This window comes from Taeniopygia guttata, chromosome 4 (genome assembly GCF_048771995.1).
Source record: "Taeniopygia guttata chromosome 4, bTaeGut7.mat, whole genome shotgun sequence".
Classification (NCBI taxonomy): Eukaryota; Metazoa; Chordata; class Aves; order Passeriformes; family Estrildidae; genus Taeniopygia; species Taeniopygia guttata.
This window is the reverse complement of record NC_133028.1, coordinates 632,721-659,817: the sequence shown is the minus strand read 5'-3', so window position 1 is coordinate 659,817 and position 27,097 is coordinate 632,721. Positions and strand designations below refer to the sequence as shown.

The 27,097-nt window shown below is 58.5% G+C and overlaps 3 protein-coding genes across 6 annotated transcripts; 2 read left to right on the top strand and 1 right to left on the bottom strand.

Moving 5' to 3' along the window:
- Positions 1-2,536: 2,536 nt before the first annotated feature.
- On the top strand, positions 2,537-9,167 carry SMYD5 (SMYD family member 5). The gene is made up of 13 exons (XM_002187809.7): positions 2,537-2,693; positions 2,876-2,984; positions 3,538-3,677; positions 3,877-3,998; positions 4,616-4,685; positions 4,844-4,948; positions 5,376-5,438; positions 5,608-5,678; positions 6,249-6,355; positions 6,598-6,654; positions 6,917-7,011; positions 7,270-7,340; positions 7,843-9,167. Exons 1-13 carry the CDS (start codon positions 2,628-2,630, stop codon positions 7,979-7,981), a joined length of 1,215 nt encoding a protein of 404 aa, XP_002187845.2. The 5' UTR covers positions 2,537-2,627; the 3' UTR covers positions 7,982-9,167.
- A 285-nt stretch (positions 9,168-9,452) lies between these two features.
- PRADC1 (protease associated domain containing 1) lies at positions 9,453-12,543 on the bottom strand. 3 transcript variants are annotated; one of them, NM_001245285.1, is given in 7 exon segments: positions 9,453-9,662; positions 9,664-9,773; positions 9,775-9,945; positions 10,083-10,250; positions 10,904-11,005; positions 11,303-11,403; positions 12,381-12,446. In NM_001245285.1, coding segments are annotated over 7 exon segments (741 nt in total). In that variant the 5' UTR covers positions 12,439-12,446; the 3' UTR covers positions 9,453-9,631.
- A 29-nt stretch (positions 12,544-12,572) lies between these two features.
- Positions 12,573-26,958, top strand: CCT7 (chaperonin containing TCP1 subunit 7). 2 transcript variants are annotated; one of them, XM_030270393.4, is made up of 12 exons: positions 12,573-12,713; positions 14,187-14,340; positions 15,674-15,780; positions 16,421-16,546; positions 17,121-17,173; positions 18,839-19,010; positions 19,972-20,136; positions 21,005-21,193; positions 21,696-21,793; positions 22,409-22,541; positions 23,823-24,029; positions 26,200-26,958. In XM_030270393.4, exons 1-12 carry the CDS (start codon positions 12,708-12,710, stop codon positions 26,422-26,424), a joined length of 1,635 nt encoding a protein of 544 aa, XP_030126253.2. In that variant the 5' UTR covers positions 12,573-12,707; the 3' UTR covers positions 26,425-26,958. The 2 variants fall into 2 exon arrangements, with proteins under 2 accessions (XP_030126253.2, XP_072783915.1); XM_072927814.1 differs by lacking the exon at positions 26,200-26,958 and adding an exon at positions 25,857-25,889.
- Positions 26,959-27,097: the final 139 nt, after the last annotated feature.

Genomic DNA, 27,097 nt, shown 5'->3' with positions numbered 1-27,097 from the left:
CAGCAGCCGCCCCCTGCCCCAGGCCAGATGTGCCACTGTGGCCCCGAGCAGCTGCTGCTCTGTTCTCTCCTCATTATCCCTGCAGGTGCCCTGGGACACGGCACCCGGAGCGCTCTGAGCACATCTGGAGCAGCCCGATGCAGTTAACAGCTGGATTTTTGGGGGTAGGGAGGGCTTTGGGGGGCCAGAACTAAGGACTCAGGCTGTCACCTTGCCTTCCTACGAGTGCCCAGGGCAGCAGCCACCACGGCCCATCAGCTCAGGATAATTTATTCCGTCTCTTTCTGACCTAGAACACTGTATACCACTTTACGCTTATATTGTTATTTATAGAAATACCTTTTCTTTTAGTTTGCCTTGTTTGTCACTTATTTATTTGCTTTTTCTCTTGATAAAAATGAAGTTCATTTTAAAAAGAGAGATGGAATGAGTGTAAAAACAAAAAACAGACGGAAAAACTTGCAAGTACTCACTTTAATTTTCAATTGAAATGCGTAACAAAAAATAAACCAAATGTATTTTCATCCTCAAAAGAGTTTTGAGGGTTTTTTTCTTAATGAACTATTTTGGACAAAATACATACTAAAGATCTTTTTTTCAATTGTTTGATGACCCCATATCAAAGTAGATGAAGGGAGTTACTGTCTCTGGGCTGGTTGCTACAGAGCTAAAACTACATTTTCTGTAAGAGCAGTCATGCCTGGTGAGTATGGGGTGCTCAGACTCCTGGAGAACAAGAACCTGAGTCTGCAGGTGGATGTAGCCAAACCTCTGCAGCTCCTGCTCTGCCAGCCTAAGAGGCTGGAGCGAGTCCAGAGCAGGGAAGGGAGCTGGGAAGGGGCTGGAGAATTCCTGAGGGAGCCGGGAAGGGGCTGGAAAGTTCCTGAGGGAGCTGAGGGGGCTCAGCCTGGAGCAAAGGAGGCTCAGGGGGACCTTGTGGCTCTGCACAACTCCTGCCAGGAGGGGACAGCCGGGGGGATTTGGGATCTGTTCCCAGGGAACAGGGACAGGAGGAGAGGAATCTCAGGATCACTGAGGCTGGAAAATCCCTCCAAGGTCACCAAGCCCGAGCTGTGCCTGATCCCCCCTTGTCCTCAGCCCAGAGCTCTGAGTGCCTTCCCTGGACATCTCAGGGGATGGGATCTCCACCACCTCCCTGGGCAGCCCCTTCCAATGCCCATTCCACCCCTTCCATGAAGAAATATCTGAGGAAATGGCCTCAGGTTGTGACAGGGGAGGTTTATATTGGATGTTGGGGAAAATTCATCCACAGGAAGGGCTGTGCAGCCCGGGCACAGCTGCAGTGGTGGAAACCCCATCCCTGGAGGGATTTAAAAGCCTTGGGGATGTGGCATGTAGCTCAGTTGTGGCCTTGGCAGTGTCAGGGCACATCGGACTGGTTTGTCTTAGTGGGCTTTTCCCACATAAATATTCCATGAGTCGCTGAGGATGTGACGGCAACAGGAGTCACAGCAGCACTGTCCCACCTGTGCCTTGTCCTTGTCCCTGCCATGGGCACAGTGTGATGGAGCACAGCCTGCGCTGGATCCCACAGCACGGGCAGGGAGGGTGGTCCTGGCAGCCTGTTTGTCCCTTGTCCCCGGTCAGATGGCCGCAGCAGTGACCAGCCAGCTCTGTGGCCACGCTGTGGGTCAGTGGCCAGTCCTGAGGCGGCGCTCCAGCTGCGGGCCCGGGCATGGAGGTGGCAGCTGCCGCCTTGTCACCGGTGCCGTGTCCCCGCCACGAGCCGACAGTGACATCTAGTGACACCTAGTGACACCAAGTGACACCAAATCGCTCCCCAGAGCTCCGAATGGGGAATCGTCCCCAGCTCCCAGCCCTGCTCCCGGCCCGGCCCGCGGCGAGCGGGGCTGAGCCGCAGCGCCGTGGGTTAATAAATACAATCAAAGACATGTGGGCTTTAAGGCTCCGCAGAGCCCCAGGCAGGAGGTGCCGAGGGCGCATGGCCACAGCAGCCTGCTTCGAAGGCTTTTTTGGGGCAAGTCGGGCCAGTTTGGGCGCGCAGGGCAGCGGGCGATGCCTCCTCTCTCCCTGAGGGGAGACCTCAGTTGAGGGGGAACTTGTACCCCGCCTGACAGGGCTGTGACGGCTGTTCCTCTGCCATTAAATACCAATAACTGACCGGGGAGAGGCGGCAAACTCCCGGCATTTGGGGCGGCAGCGGCAGCGGCAGCGCCCGGCCCGGCTTTGGGGTAGTTTGGCGCTGTTTTGGCTCTGTTTTGGGGTGGTTTGAGGGCGTTTTGGGGTGTTTTGGTGCTGTTTTGGAGTGGTTTGGCGCTGTTTTAGTTCTGTTTTGGGGTGGTTTGAGGGTGTTTTGGGGTGTTTTGACGCTGTTTTGGGGTGTTTTGGCGCTGTTTTAGGGTGTTCTGGCGCTGCTCTCAGGCGCTGCCCAGGCGCTGTGGCAGGGGGGCCAAGATGGCAGCCGGCCCCCGCGCGCCCCGCGGCTGAGGGCGGCGATGGCGAGCGCGGGTCCCTGAGGGGAGCGGCGGGCGGAGGAGGCGGAGGAGGAGGAGGAGAAAGAGGAGGAGGAGGAAGAGGAGGAGGAGGAGGAGGAAGAGGAAGAGGCGCTGCCCGGCGGGTCAGGGCGGGGAAGTCGCCGCCCGAAGATGGCGGCCGCGGCGGGGCCACACGCCGGGGCTGCGGCGGAGGCGCGGTTCATCAGCAGCGCCAAGGTGAGCGGCCCGGGCTCCCCTCCGGGAGTCCCCTCCCTGCCCGCCCTGCCCGCGGGGCTGAGGGGGCAGAATCCCGCAGGTCCCCTCGGGATGGAGGGCATGGAGGGGATGGAGGGATTCCCTCAGCTCCCGGTATGACTCGGCTTCGGGCGCGTCCCTGACCCGCGGGTGTCCCTCGGCAGGGAAAGGGCTTGTTCGCCACCAGAAACATCCGCAAAGGGGAAACAGTCTTCGTGGAGAGGCCGGTGGTGTCTTCCCAGTTCCTCTGGAATGCCCTGTACAACTACCGAGGTGAGCGGCTGGCGGCATGGCCCCATCCCTGTCACTGTCCCGGTGTGGTGACCGCAGAGGTACCGAGGGAAGGGTTTGGGGCTGTCTAAGCGCCTCTATGAAGGTGGCCCTGCTGCCTTTCTGCCTCCACACTAAACTCTTGACAAGTTCAGGTGTCATCTGAGGGATGGTGACTTCCATCAGTTCTGGAGGAATGTGCCAGGTGCCACCACAGAATCTTGGAATGGGTTGGAAGGGGCCTTAAAGATAGTATTCCACCCCTGCCGTGGGCAGGCACGCCTTTCCCCAGCCCGGGTTGCTCCAAGCCCCATCCCCTTGTTCCTTTCTGCTGTTGGTACCAGTTGTGTTGTGTTGCCCTGGGTTCTGGTCCCTTTCCTTTCCAAAGGCTTTCCTGTGGCATCCCTCCATCCACCCATCCATATCCATCTACCATTCATCCATCCATCCATCCATCCATCCATCCATCCATCCATCCATCCATCCATCCATCCATCCATCCACCCATCCCTCCATCCATCCCTCCATGCCTCCATCCCTTGCTGTCTCCCCACAGCCTGTGATCACTGCCTGCGGGCGCTGGAGACGGCGGAGGAGAACGCCCAGCGCCTGCTGGGGAGGAGCTCCCTGGTGCTGCCTCACCCGGAGCAGTGCAGCATCCGGAAGGACCTGCACCAGCAGTGTCCCCGCTGCCAGGTACGCCACTGCCAGGAGGGACCGTGCTCTCCTTGGGATCTTGAGTCCTTCCCATCCATCCTGGCTCTTGTGCTGTCTGCCTTTCCGTGCTGTGGGCCAAAGAGCCAGGGCTCTGCTGGTCAGGGAGGGGGCACAGCCAGATCTAGGAGCCCCTTTTCCTGCAGGCACAGGCCATGGCAGCGCTGTCCCCTCGCTCTAGGTGACGTACTGCAGCGCAGAATGCAGGCAGGCAGCTCTGGAGCAGTACCACCAGGTGCTCTGCCTCGGCCCGTCCCGGGACGACCCCACGCACCCCCTCAACAAGCTGCAGGAGGCATGGAGGTAGGGCCTGACCCACCTGTGGCTCCACAGCCAGGGGAGGTGGCTCTCCTGGGCTGGCTCCTTGCTGTGCGTCCCTGCACAAGGTGGCTGCAGGGTGGGGGTGGCTGTGAGACACTGCCCAGATCTTTCTTCTGGTTGGGTGTTGTGGGGCTGGCAGCCCGAGGGTTTGGACACGCAGCTGAGCACTCCTTATTTTTATCCTGCTAAAGAGCTACAAAGTGCTCAGCTGCACATCCCTCACTCCTGCAGTTTTCTGGTGCTCCTGCAGATCTCCAGACTCTGGGAGATGCTCCTTGTGGGAACCCATGGGCTCATTTCTGTCCCTTCTTTAAAAAAAATAGTTCCAGAGGGGATGAGCAACATCCCTGACCCAAATCTTGTCCCAAGCCCCGCAGAGTGAGCAGGATGGAGGGGGATTGTTTGTATGGGTGGAGCAGGAAGGTGGGGACAGGTTTCTCTCCACTGCACCCCCACACAGCAATGCTGCACTGACCATTTGGTGTGCTGGGTCAGTGCAGGCCTGACCACACTTATGGCAGCTGCCTCTGCCTCCCTCCAGCTTTTCATTCCCATGCCAGCCCTGATCTGCTCATCTCTTCTCCATTTTAATCCCACAGAAACATGCATTACCCTCCAGAGACTTCCAGCATCATGCTGATGGCCAGGATGGTTGCCACCATCAAACAGGTATGGTGGGTGGTTTTGTTATCCCATTGTGGATGTATTCCCAAGGCTCTGTTTCCTTGGCCTGGCTTTCTCAGCATTTCTTCTGACAATCCTGCCTCTCCCTGGGCTGGGGAGGAAAGTGGTGTTGGTGCAATGCCTCTGCTCGATTCTTTTGTCAGGCTAAAGACAAGGAGTGGTGGATCAAGGTCTTCTCCCAGTTCTGCAACAAGACAGCAAATGAAGAAGAGGAGATTGTGCACAAGCTGCTGGGGGACAAATTTAAGGTAAGACCCAGCAGCTCTTAAATTGTCTCGAGCCTTCCTTCTCCTGCCTGTGTCTGTGAGCCCACAGATGCCAAAGCCTCGTTACAGTGGGGATAGGGAACGCTGGAAACTCCAGGCTTAAAGGGAGGGCCCTGACAGTGAGGAAGTGGTTGCTGAGAGGGTTTTGGCCTTGTGATGCTTTCATGGGATATGCTGCTCCTTCCTGTGGGGGAGATGTTCCTGCTGTGGGCTGGGACAGCGTGATATTTAGCTGCTGAGTAGGTGGCTTTTGCTGCTAAAATGGGTGGATTTCACAGCTGTGAGGGCAGCAGGCTCCAGGCCAGGGAGCCCGAGTCCTTCTGGAGGCTCTGGCCTGTGCTGGGCTCAGCCTCAGCCCGGGGCTGGCACCCCCAGCACCCCACCCTGACCGTGCTCTGTGTCCTGCCAGGGACAGCTGGAGCTGCTGCGCCTGCTCTTCACCGAAGCCCTTTATGATGAGTATCTCAGCAGGGTGAGTGGATCTGCCTCACAGACAGCCCAGCAGCGCTGGCCTGGGCTTCCCCTGGGCTTCTGCTCCTTCCTTGCTTCCCCCAAAGCTCCTGTGGCATTCAGAGCATTGCAGAGCGTGGTGCTCTGCAGGCTGGCCTGGCCTCAGTTCCTTTGTCCTGTCCCTTCTGCAGTGGTTCACCCCAGAAGGCTTTCGATCCCTCTTTGCCCTCGTTGGGACCAATGGCCAAGGCATAGGAACCAGGTAATGGGCTTTGTGGAGATGTGGAATGTCAATGGCTGTGTTTCAGAGATGGGGACAGCGAGGCAGACTTTAAAAAATCCTTCATCTTGGCTGTGTCCAACCTTTTCACATCTGTCTGCCACACCTTGGCTGCTCAGAGCCACCTTGGATCTCCTCTGTGAGGTCTCACCGTGTGCTAACAGCGCTATGGGAGTGTAAAAATGTCCTGCTGTTTCTGACAGCCCTGTGGGGCTGTGACAGTGTCCCACTGCTCCCCAGAGCCCTGTGGGGCTGTGGCAGTGTCCCACTGCTCCCCAGAGCCCTGTGGGGCTGTGACAGTGTCCCTCTCCTCCCTGAAGCACTGTGGGGCTGTGACAGTGTCCCTCTGCTCCCCAGAGCCCTGTGGGGCTGTGACAGTGTCCCTCTGCTCCCCAGAGCCCTGTGGGGCTGTGGCAGTGTCCCACTGCTCCCCAGAGCCCTGTGGGGCTGTGACAGTGTCCCACTGCTCCCTGAAGCACTGTGGGGCTGTGACAATGTCCCTCTCCTCCCCAGAGCCCTGTGGGGCTGTGACAATGTCCCGTTTCCCCCCAGCTCCCTGAGCCAGTGGGTGCACGCGTGCGACGCGCTGGATCTGCCCATGCTGCAGCGGGAGGAGCTGGACGCCTTCATCGACCAGCTCTACAAGGACATCGAGAAGGGTGAGGCTCTGGGAGTGCAGGGACAGGGCAGGCAGCCTCGGGACAGGAATATTTGTCCTCCAACCCCTCCCAGTGGGAGGGAAAGGCTCTTGGGAAATCACCCTGCAGCACCCAGGCCGTGCTGGCTGTGGGCGTTCGTGTTGATGGACATTCCTTCGTGTTGATGGACATTCCTTCGTGCTTGTGTGTGGAAGAGGAGGAATGGACCATGCAAAGCTCTAACCCCTCTCTCTGTGCTGCAGAGTCGGGAGAGTTCCTCAACTGCGAGGGATCAGGGCTGTACGTGCTGCAGAGCTGCTGTAAGTAACACAAGGACTGGGAGGAAAACAGTAGTGAGGAGGGACATGTCCCGTGCTAGGCTGGCTCACCTCTTCCTCTGGAGAAAGGGGTTTGTGCTTGCCATCTGTGGGGTGGGATGGGGGGGATGTGGTGGGTACTGCTCTCTCTGTTCCATGGCACTTTGCCCAGCTGTGGAATGGCCAGTCCTGCCTTGGATGCACTCAGATGTGATGTGGTTCCAGGAGCCACTTAGGCATTTAGCAGAGATTGTATTGCCCCTAGGTAACCACAGCTGCATCCCCAATGCTGAGACATCCTTCCCAGAAAACAACTTCCTCCTGCATCTCACTGCTCTGGAGGACATCGAAGCAGGAGAGGTGAGCCAGCAGGGCCTGGGTGCGCCTGAGGTGACATCACACCATGGCATCATCCCTGTGTCCCCTACATCCTCCATGGACCCCAGCCCCAAAACCTCCTGTGTCCTGCATCATGGCAGAGGAATTCAATCCCCATCCCATGCAGGGGCTGCCAGACCCCTTGGTTCTGTCTGATTCTGAGTGGGACTGGGAGAAATCCTGCTGCTTTGGGATCATGGGGAGTGATTCTGAGCCCATCCCATTTCTGTTTGCTGCCAGGAAATCTGCATCAGTTACTTAGATTGCTGTCAGAGGGAGCGCAGCAGACACAGCCGCAACAAGATACTCAGGTAGGGGCTGCCTGGGGGGCCCTCAGACCCCTTGACACCCCAACAGTCCATCAGGGCAGCATCCCCACCCTGGGGCTGGGTGTGCCTTGGGCTGTGGCTGTGCAGGGGCTGCTGAGAGCTTCAGCGGGCTCGTGGCAGGGAGTGTGTGCAGCATGTGGTGCTTCTGGTGCTTCCAGCTCCTTGGCATGTGTTGTAGCCTTGGGGACAAAGGATTTGGGTTCCCCCCTCTCTCTGTGGGTTTACACCAGCAGACCCTTCCTTTTCCTTCTCTGTCCCTCGAGGGTAGAGGGTCCTGCTGGGGGTCACTGTCCCATCGCCCCTGTGGGGCTGAGAAATCCCCCTCTCCACCTGGGGTACGGTCACCCTGCCTGAGCCAGCAGGATGGCACCCCAGACTCCTGCGGCTGTGACACGTTTAGCCCCTTCCCGAGCCCTGCCCAGCAGCAGTGTGGGCTGGTACCTGTCTCCACACCATCCTCTGTCTCCGCCTGCCCACCTGCCAGGGAGAACTACTTGTTTACCTGCTCGTGTCCCAAGTGCCTCGCGCAAGCCGACGACGCCGACGTGACGTCGGACGAAGAGGAGGAGGGCGAAGGAGAGACGGACGATGCAGAGCTGGAGGATGAGATGACTGATGTGTGATCCTGGCCCCGGGCGAGAGGAGAGGGAAGGGATGGGAAGGGAAGGGCCTGGAGGTTCCTCCAAGAGGCAGCAGCTTTAATTTAGACCAGGGTTGTGTTGTGGGGTCGGGGTTGTGCAGAGGTGCCGGGAGCCGGAGGCAGGCCCTGCTCCCGCCTGTCCGTGTTGTCCCTGTGCGTGCGTGTGTCAGGCTGTCCCTGTCCTCCCTGTGAGGACAAGCTGTGAGCCAGTGGCCCTCCAGCACATCCCAGTTCCCAGCAGGGCTGGCTGGTGCGTGCAGGGGAGGCTGGAGGAGAGTGGGAGCCAGCCAGCCCCTGGGACACCGCGCTGGTCACCTGTGAGGTCACTCCCTGTGTCTGTGCAGGCTGTGGATGTGGAGGAGCTTGTCCTTCCCACCCAGAACGTGTGTGTGTGTGTGTGTGTGTGTCCGTGTGTCTGTGCACGAGGGTACTATTTAATGTCTATATTAGCACTATCTACACACTATGGAGCTGGGCCCTCAGATATCCTGCATTCCATGCCTTGGCCAGCAGTGAGGGGCGGGCGGATCTTGCAGGGGATGCCTTGGAGAGTGGCCCAGAGCTCGAGTCCAGCAGGGAGAGCAGAGCTGACCCTGCAGACACCTCCTTCCCATGACACAGAGCCCTGGGCAGGACCGTGTGGGGATGGAGAATGGCCGGGAGCTGACATGGGCTGGGGCGTCACCCCAAACCCAGAAGACATTTTGGGTTTTGTGGGGAGGGAGTTCCTCTCTCTCCAGCTGGCCGTGGGACGAGGCTGTGCCTGGGGATGCAGCATGTGCTGGGTGCTTCCCTGCACCCGGTGCTCCCACATGGAGATGTGCCAGTGCAGAGTGGCCCCACCGGATGTCCCCTTGTCACCCATGCCATGCTGCCACCCTCAAGGCCACGCCACGCTGTGCTGTCCCTGTGTGCAGACCATGTGCCTGGAGGGACAACAGCTCCAAGTGGCAGGCAGGAGGTCAGCGATGCTCCTGGGGTTATTTCCTTCCTACGTGGATTTAGGGAGCTGTTTTCCTGCTGCCGTGTCCATGGCAGCAGGACTGTGGGACCGGGGGTGGCACACCTGTGGCACTGCCATCACCACCAGCCCTGCCTCCCGCTGCTTGTCCCCAGCCGTCCGGGGCCACATCCCCTTCAGTGTTCCTAATAAACCGAGCCTGGTGACAGCTGGGGACCTGTGCTTTGTATTGCTGAGTGCAGACAGGGCTGTGACCCAGGGGCTGCACCTGTGGGGACACAGGGCTGGGGCTGAGCGAACAGACACCTGTGCAACTGTGGGCTCTGGATTTGTGACCAGCCCACCCTTGGGGACAGCTGCTGGAGGCTGTGCTGTCCCATGAGGCTCTGAGCCCTGCCCCAGCTGCAGGACGTACTTGGAGAATTTTACTAGGAAAAAAATCGAGGATGAGATTTATCCCTTCATCTGCTGAGAAATAAAAGAGAAACTTCCCTTTCTCTAAAACTTACTCGGACTTCATTAGCTCAGACAAAAATATACAGACATCGGGTGAGCCCTGCCGGTACAGACCAAGCCTGTATCGCTCTTCCCCCATTCCTGCCAGTCCTCATCCTCCAAATCAGCAGCACAAGGTCAAATGTTTCCTGGGAAGTGCTGGCCTCCCTCCCACAGTCACAGGTCAGTGCCGGGCTCAAGGTTCCCCTGGCACTGGTGCTTGCCCTGGGCCACACCGCGGTGCCAGCAGAAAGATCTCCCTGTCGCCGAATCCAGCGGGATCTCTGGAGCGTGCTGGGATCCTCTCCTCAAAGCCGCTCCTCAGGGCAAGGTCCTGGGATGCACCAGCAAGTCCTTGAGCAGCCTGCTGCTACCAGAAGGTCCAGGGGGGCTGCATCATCTCGTAGGTGGGAATGCTGGTGACGTTGACAGGAATGGAGATGACGGCCCAGGGGAGCCCGTGCTGCTCCAGGGAGCGCCTGATCATGTACCTGGGGGATGGAGGGTGACAGGGCTGGGGGAGCGGAGCCAGACCGAGCACAGAGCACAGCCCAGCTCCACGCCGAGCACCGGGCCCTCCCTGCCGTGCCCAGGAATGTCCCACCCCGGGAACAGCCCGGGCACGTACCCGTCCCTGCCCAGCAGGAAGAGCGCGGGGATGTCGGCCGTGCGCCGGGAGCTGTCCTGGATCATCTCGATGTAGAAGCTGTCGTTGTCGTAGGCGTTGTCGGCGATGATGACGGCCCGCCCGCCGTGCTCCTGGATCACGCGGGTCTTGGACAGGAAGGAGCAGCCCCTGCCCCCCAGAGGGACCACACCGTCACCTACCTGGGGTGGCCGCAGGTAGCTCCAAAGCTTGCTCCAAAGCCTGCACCTGCCAGAGCTGGCCTGGGCACACCCAAACTAGGGACTGTCTCCCTGATTCCACACCTCCTCCAAACCCTGCTCCTCTGAGTCTGTATTTTAGGTACAAGCCACCCACACTCCTAAAAATAAATTAAGTAAAATCCAGGAATGGTTTGGGTTGGAAGAGACCTAAAAGCCCATCCAGTGCCACCCCCTGCTATGGCAGGGACACCTTCCACTGTCCCAGGCTGCTCCAAGCCCCAATGTCCAGTCTGGCCATGGACACCTCCAGGGATATGAGGCATCCAGAACTTCTTTGGGCAGCCTGTGCCAGGGCCTCACCACTCACAGAGAAGAGTTCTTTGCCACTGTCTAATCTAAACCTATTCTCAATCTGAACTCAGACAGCATTTTTTCTACCTTACCACAGGCTAAAAAATACAAGATGCAAGATGCAATTCTCCAGGGTAGGAACAGCCTCGCATTTTCCCAATTTATGTGGGGAAAGCCCCAGGAAGAATCTGGAAGTGATGGGGAGATGTGGCCAGGGCTCCCCTCCTGCCCAGCAGGGTCCCCCGGCAGCTGCCACCATGCCAGACCTACCCCCTCTCCACCAAGGCGATCTGGTCCTGGATGAAGACCCCATTGTTGAGCTCTCCGCAGGCCTCCGGAGGATCCGCGGGGACCAGGTGGATCTGGTCGTACCTTGTGTTCTCCGAGGAGACAGCAGGGGTGAGCCGGGGGGATGGAGCTGCTCCCCGTCCCACACCCTGCTCATCCCTGTGGGGGCTGCTCTGGGGGGATTTGGGGCTCCCAGGTTCAGGGATGCTCAGAGCCAGCCCTGGGGCCAGTCCCTGACTCTGGCATCCTGCTGAGGTCAGGCATGCTTGTGGAAGGGCAATGAGCTCCATTTTAATGAAAACCCCAAAGCACTGAGTCCCAGCAAAGAGCAATAGTGGCACGGAGGGACCCGGAGTGGCAAATTCAGTTTTGAATACTTACAAACACGCCACCGAAATCCTTGGCTGGGGTGGCAGTGAAGATGTAGCGGATGTCTCCGGGGCTCAGCACTTGGAAGTACAAATATTCATGGATGCGTAATCCTGGGGGTGAAAGGACAGAGCTGAGGCAAGGCAAACTAAAGGCAAAATCCCTGAAAAAAGGGAAAAGTCCCAGTTATCACTCCTGAACCACGGAGGAGAGAACACGCCCTCCAGCAATTCCAAATCCTGGCTGGGCCCAGGTCCCAAAATTCCCCAAAGGTTTTGGGGTGTTCCAAGGGCAGATGTGGCAGTTCCCAGGGACTGACAGGGGATGGGGACTGGGGCGCTCAAGGGGAAGGGAAAATGCTGCTGGACCATGGAGGGGAGAGGGGTGATAGGCACCCATATGAGGGGAACAGAGGGGAAACCCACCAGGATCACAAATGGGAGGGAAAATGCACTTGGATTGGGAGACAGCAGGAAATGCAATGGAGCTGGGGCGCAGTAATGGGGAATGCACCTGCATCACAGGGAAATCCGAGGGGCTCAGACCCCACCGAGAGGAAATGCTGCTAGACTGGGGTTCTGAGTAGGGAAACTGGGTCGAGGTGCACCGAGGGAATTGCAGGAGGAGAAACGCAGGAGAAATGCACCCGGATCGGGATGTAGGAGGAGAAACGCAATTAGGTGGGGGCGCAGCGAGGGGAAATGAATGCCCCCGTACTCCCACACGGGTACAGGAGATGAACGGCAAGGGGCTGGGAGGGGAAATACACCGGGACAGAGACACGGGAGATGAACGGCAAGGGGCTGGGAGGGGAAATACACCGGGACAGAGACACGGGAAATGAACGGCAAGGGGCTGGGAGGGGAAATACACCGGGACAGAGACACGGGAGATGAACGGCAGCGGGGCCGGGGCGCCGGGAGGGGAAATACACCGGGCCGGCGGTGCGCCCGGCGGGGAGGCGGCCGGGCCGGGATGCCCGGGCTGTGTGCGCGGTCCGGGTGGTTGCGGACCCGCTGTCCCCGCTGTCCCCGCTGTCCCCGCTGTCCCCGCTGTCCCCGCTCCGTGCCTCCCTCCGTCCCTCACTCACCGCGGGCCGGGCAGCAGCAGACGCAGAGCCAGAGCCAGCGCCAGAGCCAGAGCAGCATGGCTGCGCGCGCCCCGCCCACCGGGCCGCCCCGCGCTCCCCATTGGTTCATGGCCTCACCGCGCTCCTTCCTATTGGTCAGCGCCGCCATCAATCACACGCGGGCAGCTCGCTGTCACCGCGGCGCTCGCTGCTAAATAGTGATCCATTGTCCTTCCCGCGCTGCGCGCCCTCTGGCCTCCCTGCCAAATTGTGCTCCACCGGCCCGCCCCCGGGAAGGTTCTGGGCGGGCGCGGTGCATTGTGGGGCCGGGAGCCAGCCGCCGCCGCGATGATGGTGAGTGAGGGAGCCCCGCGCCATCCGCCGCCATCCGCCCTCATCCGCCGCCGTCCCCGCGTCCCGCCGCGCTGCCCAGCCCGCGGGGCCCCCGGCGAGCGGCTGCGGCGGGCCGGGCCGGGGCGGGCCGGGCCAAACCGGCGGGGATGGAGCGCGCAGGCCCGGCGGGAGCCGCGCCCGCCGCAGCCGGGCTGTGCTGGCCGCGGGCCGGGCAGCGGGCAGCACCGGCTCCGGCCCGGCCCCGGGCCCCTCCGGCCCCTCCGGCCCCGGGCCCCGCGGGGATGCGGGAGGGGCATGTCTCTCCAGGCTGATTGCCCCGGGATAAACGGTTCCGTTTCCGTCGGGATCCCCGCGCTGCCGGGTGTGGAGGAAGGCTGTACGTTCTTTTCCACAGAAGCGTTTCAGGGATCACAGAATAGTCAGGGTGGAGATCACTCAGTTGAACCCCTGCCCAGGCAGGGTCTCCTGGAGCAGGTGACACAGGAGCGTGTCCAGGTGGCTTTGGGATGTCTCCAGGCCCTCCCTGTGCAGCTGTGCCAGCGCTCCATCACCCTCCATGGAAAGTTCTTCCTCACGTTGAGGTGGAACTGCTTGTGTTTTAATTTACGTGCTGTTGCTGGGCATCACCAAACACAGTCTGGCACCAACCTCTTGGCACTGCCTCGGATAGATGTGTATGGATTGATGGGATCCCTCTCAGCCTTCCCTTCTCCAGCCTAAGCAGGCCCAGCTCCTCAGAGGAGAGATGCTCCAGCCCCCGAGGATGTTCTTCGTGCCCATCACTGCCCGTCGCCCTCTGCAGTAGCTCCTTTTCTTGTGCTTGTGACCTCAGTGCAGCAAGCACAGTTTAGTCCTGCTGTGTGCCTGCTCAGCTGGTTCAGCAGTTAGTTAGTTAGTTAGTTCAGTTTAGTTCTACCTCTGAACTGGCAGTTCCAAGCCAGTGCATCCCAAATTTGGGCAGTGTTTGGGCTTTGCCTGAGCCCTGCCCGTGAGATGGTTGCCGCACTGATGGAATGGTTTGGGTTGGAAGGGGCCTTAAGACCCATCCAGTGCCACCCCTGCCCTGGCAGGGACACCTCCCACTGTCCCAGCTGCTCCAGGCCCCGACCAGCCTGGCCTGGGACACTGCCAGGGATCCAGGGGCAGCCACAGCTGCTGTGGTGCTTTGGCCACCCCGACTTGTTTGGTTCCTCACTGTCTCTGTAATTCCTGCAAGTTCTGTCTCCTCCAGGCCAGCATCAGATCAGAGCCTCAGTGGGCCACACTGCCCAAAAACCCCTGTTATTTTTGGGACGATTCCTGTGTGGTCCCCGAGCCTGTGGCAGAGCAGTTGTGTGAATTCCCAGCAGAGTGGGTGGCGTGGGGCAGGGGCATTGCAGCGAGTCTGTGTTTTCAGTCCTTCTGGGTGCCTTTTGGGCTGGCAGGAGTTTGTTCCTGCTTGGGATAACGGCTGTGCCGCGCTCCTCCCCGCAGCCAACGCCGGTTATCCTGCTGAAGGAGGGCACGGACACCTCGCAGGGCATCCCGCAGCTGGTCAGCAACATCAACGCGTGCCAGGTGATCGCCGAGGCCGTGCGCACCACGCTGGGCCCGCGCGGCATGGACAAGCTCATCGTGGACGATCGGGGTGGGTACGGGCGTTGGCATCTGCCTCGTGCCAGCAGCCTCACCCCGCCGGGCTCGGCGCTCCGGCAGAGCTGCAGCTCTGTCTCGGTGGCGCTGGAACCCCTTAGAACCAGGGTTTGCCTGCCTGGACAGCTGCCAGTCCAGCCTGAGGATTCCTGATGGCTCCCCAGGAGCTCCTGAGGAGATGCAGAGTCAGGGGGTTTGTGCTGCCTTGGGAAGGCTGGCCTAGAACAGGGGCTGGACAGAGCTGAAGAACAAAGCAGGGATTTATTCAAAGGATCTCCTCCATGGATCCACCTTGGGCAGCACCAGAGCCCAGCCAGGGCTGCACCCAAGTGAACCAAAATGGCCCCAAAATGCACGAGCGCTCCCGGGGGCTCTCCCTGGGATCAGTCCTGCTCCATTGGTACCTTGGAGTTCATTGTCCCATTCCAGCTTTAGCCCAGGCAGTCCCACCCTGCTTGTTTTTCTCTCTCCAGCCCACGGTGTTTGTGCTCCTGGGCTGAGGTTTGGATCGTTTGTCCTTGGTGCCCAGCTGGAGCAGGAATTGTTTTGTCTCCCTGCTTTCTGATGAGAGCTCATCAGTCCATAAAATGAAACCCAGAACTGCACACTAAAGCAGCACAGAACCTGAAAAGTAGAAAAGCTAAAGCCTGAGGCATCAGTTGGGTGCATCCATTGTCAGTCTGTGCCAGACAGGAGAAGCAGAGAGGCTTGAACCTGTCTTCAGGTATTTTTGTTCATCTCTATTTTTAAATGAGGCTCATGATACCTGTGGAGTAACTCAGCAGTTGTGGCTGAGTGTGAGGTCAGTGGATGTTCCTGGGCTGATTTTTAATCTTTTTTGAAGTGAGATTTAGAGATGAGCTTTGCCGTCACTCTGAAAAGACTGGTATGAAGTCACCATAATAATAATAATTATTTACTATTTTTGTTACTGAAGGGTGGAGTGAAGAGGCTTAGTATTGTCTTTAAGTAGCTTTTACAAGTAGGAACTGCAATAAGTCCTTGTTCAAAAGGATAATTGGATTTAAACTTCTCTTACAATAACTAATATGATTTCTAGACTCTTTCTTCATGGGAGTCTCAGACTAGAATATGGTTTTATCTGTCTAGGGAGGCCTTTGAGAAGAGGGAAATGAAGTCCAAACCTTTGTTGGTGTGGAAAGTTGTTCTGCTCTCAGGCTGACTTCACTGAACCTGCTCCACAGATGGGCTGACAGGTTCTGGTGGAGCAGAGGCACCTGCTGAGGCCTCCTGAGAGCCCCCAGGGACGGGCTTTACCCTTGCCGGTGTAAAGCTGCCTTTAACTTCCTTTTCTCCACAAACCCCAGGCAAAGCCACCATCTCCAACGATGGGGCCACCATCCTGAAGCTGCTGGACGTCGTCCACCCGGCCGCGAAGACCTTGGTGGACATCGCCAAATCCCAGGATGCTGAGGTGGGAGGGGAGCCTGGCTGTGCCTGGGGGGGCACACAGGGCAGCTGAGGGCCAGTGCTGCCCTGGGCTTGCTGTTTGCTGCTGGGAATCGCTCATGGAGTGCTGGGCTTTATCCTGCCTGCTCTGGAGCCAGGCTGGCAGAGCTGGGAATGTTCCCCTGGAGAAGGGAAAATCCAGGGAATGCTCAGAGTCCCTGAAGGGGCTCCAGGAGAGCTGGAGAGGGACTGGGGACAAGGGACAGAGGGACAGGAGCCAGGGAATGGCTCCCACTGGGAAAGGGGAGCTTGGGCTGGGATCTTGGCAAGGAATTCCTGGCTGGGCTGGAATTCCCAGATTTGCTGTGGCTGCCCCTGGATCCCTGGCAGTGCCCAAGGTGAGGCTGGATGGGACATGGAGCAACCTGGGATGGCAGAACGTGTCCCTGCCCATGGCAGAGGGTGGCACTGGATGGGCTTTGAGGTCCCTTTCCACCCAGACCGCTCTGAATGACTGGGGAATTCAGCCACAAATCTGTAAGCAGAGCAAATCCTGAGCTCTGCTTTCCCTGGAAGCTCTGGAGTGGTTTTGCAGCTGCTCTCAGGTGGTGTCTGCAGTGGGGGGGGCACAGCCTGGGGGTGGCACGGTGTCCCCTGTCCTGCAGGTGGGCGATGGCACCACGTCGGTGACCCTGCTGGCAGCCGAGTTCCTGAAGCAGGTGAAGCCCTACGTGGAGGAGGGGCTCCATCCGCAGATCATCATCCGCGCCTTCCGCACGGCCACGCAGCTGGTGAGGACACGGACACGGGACACGGGACACGGGCCAGCTGTGCCAGCCACAGGGCACAGGGACACCCCTGGGGATGGGCGTGGGGAGTGCCAGCAGCATCTCCTGCTGCCTCCCTGCCAGCAGCGCTGCTCTCCCGTGCCAGGCTGCTGTACCCGCCTGTACCTCTGGAGTGCTGTCACCTCCTTTGGGGTTTTCCCAAGGAGGAAGGAATGAATGGGAAAACTCATTTCCCATTCTCCTGCTCTTCCTGTTCCATGCTGCTTCTTAGTAACCTGTGTGTCTCCTGGAGCCTGTTGATCCCAGTAAGCTGATTTTTGGAGGTTCACTCCTCAGTAGCCCTTTGATTCCCAGGGTCTCTGCTGAAAACAGAATCAGCAGAGCAGCCCTGAGCCTCCTCCCACTCCTCACATATTGGTGTATTCCTTGGAATCACTGCTCTGGCAGGGGGGGAATAACTTAAACACTTAAAACTTCAGTGACGTTGAAACAGAGACCAAAAGATAAAATACAAAGAGAGGATGGAGGTCTCACCAGCTTGGCATAAATCATTAATCCAGCTGTTCCTTTTTGCCAGGCTGTGAACAAGATCAAAGACATCGCTGTCTCCGTGAAGAAGGAGGATAAAGAGTAAGTTTCCCTTGGAGGTGACCTGGTTCTGTTCTGGGCTCCAGCTGGCTGCTGTGAGGGTGCTGCTGAATCCTGTGGCTCTGACTGACGTCTCCAGGAGGCACCTGGAGCTGCAGCCCCACACCGGGGTTGTTCCCAGTTTCCCTGGAATTCCCTGCTCCTGCGGGGGCAGTGCTGTGCTCCCTCTTGGCTGCAGGGATGATGTAGGGCAGTGTCTCCCAGTGCTCACGGAGGAAGCTGGGCACCAAAACAAGTGCCCTGATTTCTTCTTTGCAGCAGTGGAGTCTTGGAGCTCTCGCTGCAGTCAGTGGCAGTGTTAAATCTCAGCAGTTCCCTGAGGATCAGATCCCCTTTTAGCTGTCACACACCAAGGTAGATAGCTCATAGCAGTAATCCCTTCAGCTGAGGTGAGAATATTGGAGTTCCTTTTCTCCCTGGATTTTCAGCTCTTGTCTACTTGACCTTAGTGATACCTGCAGTTAATTAGAAGTTAATTCAGCTTCATAAGCATCCTGAATAAACCAAAATGGGTTGTCCCAACCAAATTCTAAAAAAATGCTGGGAAAAAACCCAAATGTGGTCCTGTGGTGGGAAATAGAGTGGTTCCCATGGGAGACAGATCCTGGCAGCTGGATCCACACCTCCCTGTGTCACCCACTGCTGCACATACACCGCCTGAGTTAGTACTGCCGGAATGTGCTGCCTTCAGGGGGTTCAGGAACAGCTCCCAGCCTTGGGATGAAGGAAGCACCTGCTCTTGTCTGATTTTAGCTGCATAAAAGTCAGTCAGCCTCGTCAGTTAGCTCAAGCTCTAAAAAGGAGACTGAGATTTGTCATTCTGGGATTTGTGCCTCGTTCTCCCCATTGACAGGAGGGGGCTGATCTTTGCCTCTGTCAGAGAGGATTTTGGCCCCTCATGACAGAACAGACGCTGAGGGGCTGGAGTGTGTCCAGGGCAGGGAAGGGAGTGGGAAGGGGCTGGAGAGTTCCTGAGGGAGCTGGGAAGGGGCTGGAGAGTTCCCGAGGGAGCTGGGAAGTGGCTGGAGAGTTCCTGAGGGAGCTGGGAAGGGGCTGGAGAGTTCCTGAGGGAGCGGGGAAGGGACTGGAGAGTTCCCGAGGGAGCTGGGAAGGGGCTGGAGAGTTCCTGAGGGAGCTGGGAAGGGGCTGGAGAGTTCCTGAGGGAGCTGGGAAGGGGCTGGAGAGTTCCTGAGGGAGTTGGGAAGGGGCTGGAGAGTTCCTGAGGGAGCTGAGGGGGCTCAGCCTGGAGCAAAGGAGGCTCAGGGGAACCTTGTGGCTCTGCACAGCTCCTGCCAGGAGGGGACAGCTGGGGGGATTTGGGATTTGTTCCCAGGAACAGGGACAGGAGGAGAGGGAACAGCCTCAAGGGAACCTCGGGGTGGGCACTGGGGAAATTCCTTCCTGGAAAGGCCTTGGAAGTGCCCAGGGTAGGGGAGGCATTGCTATTACTGGCAGGATTTCAGGGCCCTGTGGTTGTGGCCCTTGGGGACATGGGCAGTGGTGGTCTTGGCTGTGCTGGACTGAAAGACCTTAAAGTTGTTTTCCACCCTAAACTTGTGATTAATAAATCTAGATGGTGTTTGGGGCTTGTGCAAAGGTCTGGCAGGTGACTAAACCTTTGTTTTTCTTTTCCTTCCCTTTCTGCAGTGAGCAGAGGAGTCTCCTGGAAAAGTGTGCAGCCACAGCCCTGAGCTCCAAGCTCATCTCCCAGAGCAAGGAGTTTTTCTCCAAGATGGTTGTAGATGCTGTGATGATGTTGGATGACTTGTTGCAGCTCAAGATGATCGGGATAAAGAAGGTGCAAGGAGGAGCTTTGGAAGTAAGTGTTGGAGCCTTCCTGAAGGGTGGGAGACAGGGGTCCCTGCTCTGGTGGTGCCTTGGCTCCAGCAGAAGTGCAGCCTGGCTTGACAGTGTGTGTTGGGGAATTCCCAAAGTGGGACAAAGCTGTTGGTGTGAGGAGGAAGCTCGGCAGGTAGGGTTGAGTTTCCTTCTTTTTGGTTTTTGACCTAAATATACTTTTCACCTCACTGCAGCAAAAGTAGTTCCTGATAGAATTCAATTTATCTCTCTGCAAATAATTAACGTTTTTTCTGTGGGAAGTCTTTGTTACTTCTGGATCCAGAAGTCCTGGTTGCATGTAGGATTACTGGGTTGGGAAAAATGCGAGGCAAACCTCATGAAGCTGATTTAGTGGTGGGCAGGGCAGGTGGGATGTGTGGTTTATGCCTCAGTGCTGGAGAACCTGTTGTGTCTGGGACTGGATATCTGGGAGGGGATTGATCCTGGCTGTGGGACAGCCCCCGTGGAGAAAGGTTCAGATCCTGATTTCTTCACCCAGGAAATCAAGGAGCTCATGCCAGGGAATGGTGTTGGACAGGGCTGTCCAGCTGCAGAAAATCCAGGAGGTGGTGATGGAACTTGGAAAGACAAACCAGAGCAAAAACCAGCCTCCAGTGGGGCTGTGGATGAGAAATACCCAAGAGTTCAAAGGGGAGGAATGGGAAAGAGATCAGGGAGAGAGCTGCTCCATTCCTTGATCTGAAGGTTGTGTGAGGAGTTCTTGGCTGTGGAGTTTTGAGGGGTAGAGAGGAAGCTGCTCTTGTGAGCTGAACGAAATCCTTGCTGCTCATTTCCTCTGAAAGTGGGTTAATCAAAGGAGACAGTGCTGGGAAGGCTTTGTAAATGAGGCCTCTGGAAGCAGGGGGTGTCCTGTGGGAGTTGTTATTAACCCTGTGCAGGAGGACCTGGGGCTGAGCCTGAGGCAAATCCCTGTGTTCCAGGACTCACAGCTGGTGGCTGGAGTTGCCTTTAAGAAAACCTTCTCCTATGCTGGGTTTGAGATGCAGCCCAAGAAGTACCAGTCCCCCAAAATCGCCCTGCTCAACGTGGAGCTGGAGCTGAAAGCTGAGAAGGACAACGCCGAGGTCAGAGTCAATACGGTGGAGGTAAGAGCCACAGGGAGCCTGGCCTGCTTCCTCATCCCTGAGCCCCCTGGGGCTGCTCAAACCCTGGGGAAGGACGAGGTGGGAGGGCACAGAGCTGCTCCAGGGCTGCAGCCCCTCTGCTCTGGAGCCAGGCTGGCAGAGCTGGGAATGTTCCCCTGGAGAAGGCAGAGCTCAGAGCCCCTTGCAGGGCCTGGAGGGGCTCCAGGAGCACTGCAGAGGGACTGGGGACAAGGGACAGAGGGACAGGACCCAGGGAATGGCTCCCCCTGGGAAAGGGGAGCTTGGGCTGGGATCTTGGCAAGGAATTCCTGGCTGGGAGGGTGGGGAGGGGCTGGGCTGGAATTCCCAGAGCAGCTGTGGCTGCCCCATCTCTGGGAGTGTCCAAGCTGAGTTTAGATAGGGCTGGGAGCAGCCTGAGGTAGTGGAGGGTGTCCCTGCCATGGCAAGGGTGGCACTGGGTGACCTTTAGAGGGTCCGTTCCCACCCAAACCATTCCATGATAAATGAATTTGCCTCCTGCCCATCCTTCCCCTTTGGAGACACCGGGTGGGCTGTGCTGCGCTGTGGGAAGGAGGCTCCAGCAGCCTGGGAGGCACAGCAGGGTCAGGACACGTTTGTGAGCTGTCACTGTGCCCCAGCTGTGCAGAGCCACCAGCTCTGGTGACTGCCTTAGCCTCAGGAGTGGCCTTGCAGGGACAGCTCATCCAGCAGTGCCTGGAGCGCTGCAGGAGCTCCTGGGCCTGAAGCACCATCTGGGCAGTGCCACGGGGCAGGGCCTTCCTGCCTGCAGTGCTGGGAGCAGCTCTGGGGCAGGGCTGCACCGGGGCACCCCTGGCACAGGAACATCTGTGCCCTGTCCTCCTGCCAGGATTACCAGGCCATCGTGGACGCAGAGTGGAACATCCTGTACGACAAACTGGACAAGATCCACAAGTCAGGAGCCAAGGTGGTCCTGTCCAAGCTCCCCATTGGGGACGTGGCCACGCAGTACTTCGCTGACAGGGACATGTTCTGCGCCGGCCGCGTCCTGGACGAGGATCTCAAGAGGACCATGATGGTGAGCTCCCCTGGCTCGGGGGAAAGCCTTTGGGCTCAGTTCTGACACCCCAGACCAGGCATTCCCAAGCAGCTGCTCACTGATCTCACCGCTCCTCACAAGGGTTTGAAAGGACAAGGCTGTTCCATGGTGGGTGAGCAGTCACACCCTGACAGCCTGGTGGTAATGTAAAGATCTGATCAGTGCATCAGTAGAGGTTTATTTTCCTGAGTTCTCCCCTGTTCCATCATGAGTGGTATTTTTCCTGACCTTTCTTTGTGTATCTCCTGGGCTCTGGAGCCTGTGTCAGCACCTTGAAGCTGCACAGAGTTATTTTGCTGTCAGGGGTTGGCCTGGGTCCATGAGAGGGGAGGGAGGGAGGGAGGGAGAAGGGTTTTCCTGAATCTGCAGGATGGGTTTGCACCAGCTCAGCAGCTGGGCTGTCCCTGGGGAGTGCAGCCTGCAGGGAGGCTGGTGTGGGCTGTCAGCAGTGGTAATGCTGTGCTTGTCCCCATTCCTGCAGGCCTGTGGGGGATCCATCCAGACCAGTGTCAATGCCCTGTCGGATGATGTGCTGGGCCGCTGTGAGCTCTTTGAGGAGACTCAGATCGGGGGAGAGAGGTAAAAACACCAGCTGCAGACCTGGGGTGCTGTGCAAGCCCTCTGTAGCAGGTGGAAAAGCTGGGCTCAAAGCATTGAGTCAACATCCCTCAAGCTGTTAAGATGAAAATAAGGTTGTTACAAAATGTATATTTTATTGTAGCCAGAAGCTGCTTTTTGAGGCTGGGGGATGGGCAGGAGCAAGATTTCATTGAGATCTACCTCTTGTAAAAACTTTTAAAAGTACATGTTTATTCTGCAGTGCCTTGTAAAAAGCACAGTGGTAGTGTTGAATTTGTAATGGAAAATCCCCACATTTTGGGGTTGATTGTGGCACTTCTGTGAAGTTCCAGCTCGACATTTCCCTGTCAGTGCAGGAGAAGCTGGGGACAGTACACTGGGATTCCAGTTGCTGGGGGATCAGTCCTGTTTGGGGCTGGCTGCTGCCGGGTGCAGACTGGGTGCAGCAGTTCGGTGTGATTCCTGCAGCAGGAAGAGAACGGATTTTCCTGCATTACATGGAACATCACCTGTGTGTTCCCTGGCTCAGGATCCGCTGGGGCTGCAGGGCTGGCTCAGTGCCCACCCTGCCTGTCCAGCAGCAGCTCCTGCATGCCCACGCCCTCCCTGTGGCAGGTACAACTTCTTCACGGGCTGCCCCAAGGCCAAGACGTGCACCATCATCCTGCGCGGCGGCGCCGAGCAGTTCATGGAGGAGACGGAGCGCTCCCTGCACGACGCCATCATGATCGTCAGGAGGGCCATCAAGGTGAGCCCTGCCCTGCCCTGCCCTGCCAGGGCTGCTGGAAGCCTCCTCACACACCAGGCCTTGCCTGGGGTCTCTGTGCAGAGTGAGCACAGCTCCTGGATTCCCTCAAGTGCAGTTCCTTGGCCGGCTCAGTGTGGCTTTGGCAGCGTTTGCAGCTGCTCTCCAGGCACGCCTGGGTTCTGCCTGCACTTCTGTGCAGCTGTACCTGCTGCTTGCTCCATCTTCCACCCTAAAGGGAACAGTCTCCTGTGCATCTTCAGGGAGATGGAGCAGCAGATTGATGGCACATGTGTCTCCATGCCCATAGAGCCCCTCTTGTGGTGCCCAGTCTGAGGGCATGACAGTTCCCTGGCTCTGAGGGCAGGCTGGGGGCTCCAGGAGAAGTCCAGGGGTTCTCTGGATGTGTGTTTGATCCTGGGTGATGCTGCCAAGCTCTGGGTGTTTCTGGGTTACACAAAAACGTGTCATTGTAGGAAGGGCTTCTGGGTAAAAGTGGCTCTGAGGCTGCATGTCCTGAGGGGCTGGGGAGAAGCACATCAGGAGTTGTGGAGCTATTGCTTTTAGAAAGAACATCCTGATCTGTCTCCTGGAAAAGCAGCAGAATTGAGCTGCAAGGTGCTGCCGCCATTATCTTTAGTTTTGGATGCTTTGTGGCAGTGAGCAAGTTTCCCTGGCCCAAGCTGGTTGTGAGCTGCCATCCCTCCCTTTGGGTGTAGTGTCCCCAAACCCCCCTTTATCCTCTGCACAGCTGGGCTGAGCAGCTGGAGCTGCTGCTGGCAAGTCCCTGCCTCTGCTGTCAGACAGTTCCAGGGACAGCAGCACCAGGGCTCTGGGTTGCCGTGGCCGGCCAGGCCCATGGCTGCCGTGGGTTGCCGTGGGTTGCTGTGGGTTGCCGTGGCCAGCCAGGCCCATGGGTTGCTGTGGGTTGCCGTAGGTTGCCGTGGGTTGCCGTGGCAGGCCAGGCCCGTGGGTTGCCATGGGTTGCTGTGGCAGGCCAGGCCCGTGGGTTGCCGTGGGTTGCCGTAGCCAGCCAGGCCTGTGGGTTGCTGTGGCCAGCCAGGCCCGTGGGTTGCTGTGGGTTGCTGTGGGTTGCCGTGGCCATCCAGGCCCGTGGCTGCCGTGGGTTGCTGTGGGTTGCCGTGGGTTGCCATGGCCAGCCAGGCCCGTGGGTTGCTGTGGCCAGGCCCGTGGGTTGCTGTGGCCAGGCCCGTGGGTTGCCGTGGGTGCCGTGCCGCGGCGCCCTGACCCTGACAGAGCCCCGTGCTGTGCCCGGCCCTGCAGAACGACTCGGTGGTGGCGGGCGGCGGGGCCATCGAGATGGAGCTCTCCAAGTTCCTGCGGGACTACTCGCGCACCATCCCGGGCAAGCAGCAGCTGCTGATCGGCGCCTACGCCAAGGCCCTGGAGATCATCCCCCGGCAGCTCTGCGACAACGCCGGCTTCGACGCCACCAACATCCTCAACAAGCTGCGCGCCAAGCACGCCCAGGTAGGGCAGGGCTCTGGTGTGAGAGGCCAGGTGTGTGCTGGGGAGGGCAGAGCCTCCCCTGAAAGGGAAAATTATTGTAATTCTCCAAATTATTATAGTTTTGGAATTAGGGGGCTGTCAGGCAAAGGTGTGGGAGCAGGAATAACAGTTCTTAACTAGGAAATTGAAAAATACCAATGCAATAGTACAAACAAACCCCTGCCAGAGTCAGAGCAGCCCTGTCCCCTGTGTGTCAGGGAGGTGGCAGCAGCCCCATCCCAGGGGGGCTCAGCCCTCCTGCAGTGCCAGCTGTGCTTCTGCTGGAGCAGGATCCTGCACAAGGGGGGAGTTTTCCTCTGGAGCTCCAGGGCTGGGGGAGATGGGCCTGGGCTCCTCTGGGAATGCAGTGGGGAAGAAAGCTGCTCCTCTGGGAATGCAGTGGGGAAGAAAGCTGCTCCTCTGGGAATGCAGTGGGAAGAAAACTGCTCCTCTGGGAATGCAGTGGGGAGAAAGCTGCTCCTCTGGGAATGCAGTGGGGTTCCCAGGTCAGATTGTATCCAGGTAGGAATGTTTGGCTCCTCCCCTGGGCAGAGCATCTCCCCATGGGATTATGGAATTTTCTCAGCCATTCAGGGACACTCAGTGGCCATGGACAGAAGATAATTAATAATTAATGGCCCATGAACAGAAGAGATCTCCTGGAGGGAGGATGGGCTGTGGCAGAGATAAATAAAACTGCCCAATGAACAGAAGATACCTGCCCCATCTCTGACAGATTGGAATAGAACACACACCCCCAGGTACAGCTTTCAGCCTAAGACACCAGCCATCCCTGAGGATGTGTGTGATTGCTCTCTCGAGTTTCCTCCTGGAGTCTGTCAGAGCCGGGGCAGCTCAGCCCAGTCCGTGTTGGAGCCATGTCCCCTTTGATTAAACACCCTGTTCGTTTCACATCAGCTGTGGGCCTGGCACAGGTTGCTATAAATGGAAAGGAGCTGTTTTCCCTTTGGTCCCAGCTGTCGGGTGACTTCCTGAGCTGGGCGTTCTCATTTGCTCCTTAAAAACGCATCATTTGTCAGGAGGGAGCTGCTGTGTTAAACATTAAGGGAGGCAGAGTGCAGGAGGCGGCTGAGCTGAGCATTTTGCACAGGAGCTGCAGGCTGAAGGTCCTGAGTGCTGGTCTTGTGGAGATCCCAGCTCCAGGGCTTGGAGGTTGCCCCTTGGGTTCTGTCACTCCCAGCACATCTCACCCTGCTGCTGTGGTGGTGGGGCTGGGGGGAGTGCCCCGAAATGAGCAGTGGGGCAGCAGCAGAGGGGAGCCAGGCCTGGGAGGCTTCTGCAGCTTCATGGAAGGGGCTGCCCCAGGAGGTTTGGAGTCCCCATCCCTGGATGTGTCCAGGGAAGGGCTGGAGATGGCACTCAGAGCTCTGGGCTGGGGCACAGCTGGGACTGGATGGTCTGGGAGGGCTTTTCCAGCCTCAGTGACTCTGTGATCCTAAACTGGAAAAAGCCTCCTCTTCATGAGGCACCACTGGCACTGGTGGCTAAAAGCAGAGACTGCTCAGTTGGGATTTTTTGTGTTTTCCTTCACAGCAGAATGTGGGGGAGGCTCCAGCCTTTCCCTTCCCCTTGCCTGGCCTTCCCTCCCAGCCTTTCCCCAAGTCCCACACAGCCCCTGACCAATCCCTGTCCCCTTTGTCCCCTTTGTCCTCACAGGGTGGGATGGGGTGCTGATCCCTTTGTCCCTTTGTGTGTCCCATTGTCCTCCAGAGCAGGATGTGGCACTGATCCTGTCCCTCTGTCCCTCAGGGCAGGATGTGGCACTGAGGCACTGATCCTGTCCCTCAGGGCGGGATGTGGCACTGATCCTGTCCCTCAGGGCAGGATGTGGCACTGATCCTGTCCCTCTGTCCCCCAGGGCAGGATGTGGCACTGATCCTGTCCCTCTGTCCCCCAGGGCAGGATGTGGCACTGATCCTGTCCCTCTGTCCCTCAGGGCAGGATGTGGCACTGATCCTGTCCCTCTGTCCCCCAGGGCGGGATGTGGCACTGATCCTGTTGCTCAGGGCGGGATGTGGCACTGATCCTGTCCCTCTGTCCCTCAGGGCAGGATGTGGCACTGATCCTGTCCCTCTGTCCCCCAGGGCGGGATGTGGCACTGAGGCACTGATCCTGTCCCTCTGTCCCCCAGGGCGGGATGTGGTACGGTGTGGACGTGACCAACGAGGACATAGCTGACAATTTCTCGGCGTGCGTGTGGGAGCCGGCCGTGGTGCGCATCAACGCGCTGACGGCCGCCTCGGAGGCCGCGTGCCTCATCGTGTCCGTGGACGAGACCATCCGCAACCCGCGCTCCACCGTGGACGCCGGTGCCGCTCCCCGCGGCCGCGGCCGGGCCCGGCCCCACAACCACTGAGCGAGCGCCCGGTAAAACCGCCGCAACGCCGGCTGCTCCTTCCCCTTCCCTTCCCTTCCCCGGGCTCGGCAGCCCCGGGCTGGCCGCGGGCACGGGCAGCTCCTGCTGCTGGCAGCTGCAGCCCTGGAGCTGCCCTGCGCTGCCTCCCTGGCCTGGGCATTCCCTCCCTGGGAAATTTTCCTCCTCAGGAGCCTTCCCTCCCTTGGGAGCCTTCCCTCCTCAGGAGCGTTCCCTCCTCAGGAGCGTTCCCTCCTCAGGAGCCTTCCCTCCCTTGGGAGCATTCCCTCCCTTGGGAGCCTTCCCTCCTCAGGAGCGTTCTCTCCTCAGGAGTGTTTCGTCCTCCAGACCCTTCCCTCCTCAGGACCCTTCCCTCCTCAGGACCCTTCCCTCCCTGGGGGTGTTTCCTCCTCCAGACCGTTCCCTCCTCCAGTGCAGGGAGGTCTTTGGGGCCTATTTATACTGGTTTGTGTTTTGTTCTGCTGGGCAGTTTTAAGCCAGGCTCCAGCACAATAAAACCAGTTTGTCTCAGTGGCAGATTGGGCTTGTCCTCTGTTCTCTGCTTCATTCTGCATGGGGAGGCCTCAGGCCTGGGGTTAAAAATGAGCCTTTCAGGCTGGTTTTTGGCCCGTTTCAAAGCAGGTGCTGTGTTGCAGAGCAGGGCAGGCTCCAGGCA

Bases quoted from the DNA above. Each gene is read 5' to 3' on its own strand.
- CCT7 (XM_030270393.4), top strand. The intron at 14,341-15,673 runs GTGGGTACGGGC...CACAAACCCCAG, and splicing joins GCTCATCGTGGACGATCGGG to GCAAAGCCACCATCTCCAAC. The intron at 20,137-21,004 runs GTAAGAGCCACA...TCCTCCTGCCAG, and splicing joins TCAGAGTCAATACGGTGGAG to GATTACCAGGCCATCGTGGA.
- PRADC1 (XM_072927719.1), bottom strand. From the start codon at position 12,481: ATGGGGAGCGCGGGGCGGCCCGGTGGGCGGGGCGCGCGCAGCCATGCT. The intron at 11,454-12,380 runs GTGAGTGAGGGA...CCCTTTTTTCAG, and splicing joins CTGCTGCTGCCCGGCCCGCG to GGATTTTGCCTTTAGTTTGC. The intron at 10,251-10,903 runs GTAGGTCTGGCA...TCTGGGGGGCAG, and splicing joins ATCGCCTTGGTGGAGAGGGG to GGGCTGCTCCTTCCTGTCCA.
- SMYD5 (XM_002187809.7), top strand. From the start codon at position 2,628: ATGGCGGCCGCGGCGGGGCCACACGCCGGGGCTGCGGCGGAGGCGCGG. The intron at 2,694-2,875 runs GTGAGCGGCCCG...GTCCCTCGGCAG, and splicing joins GGTTCATCAGCAGCGCCAAG to GGAAAGGGCTTGTTCGCCAC. The intron at 3,678-3,876 runs GTACGCCACTGC...CCCTCGCTCTAG, and splicing joins AGCAGTGTCCCCGCTGCCAG to GTGACGTACTGCAGCGCAGA.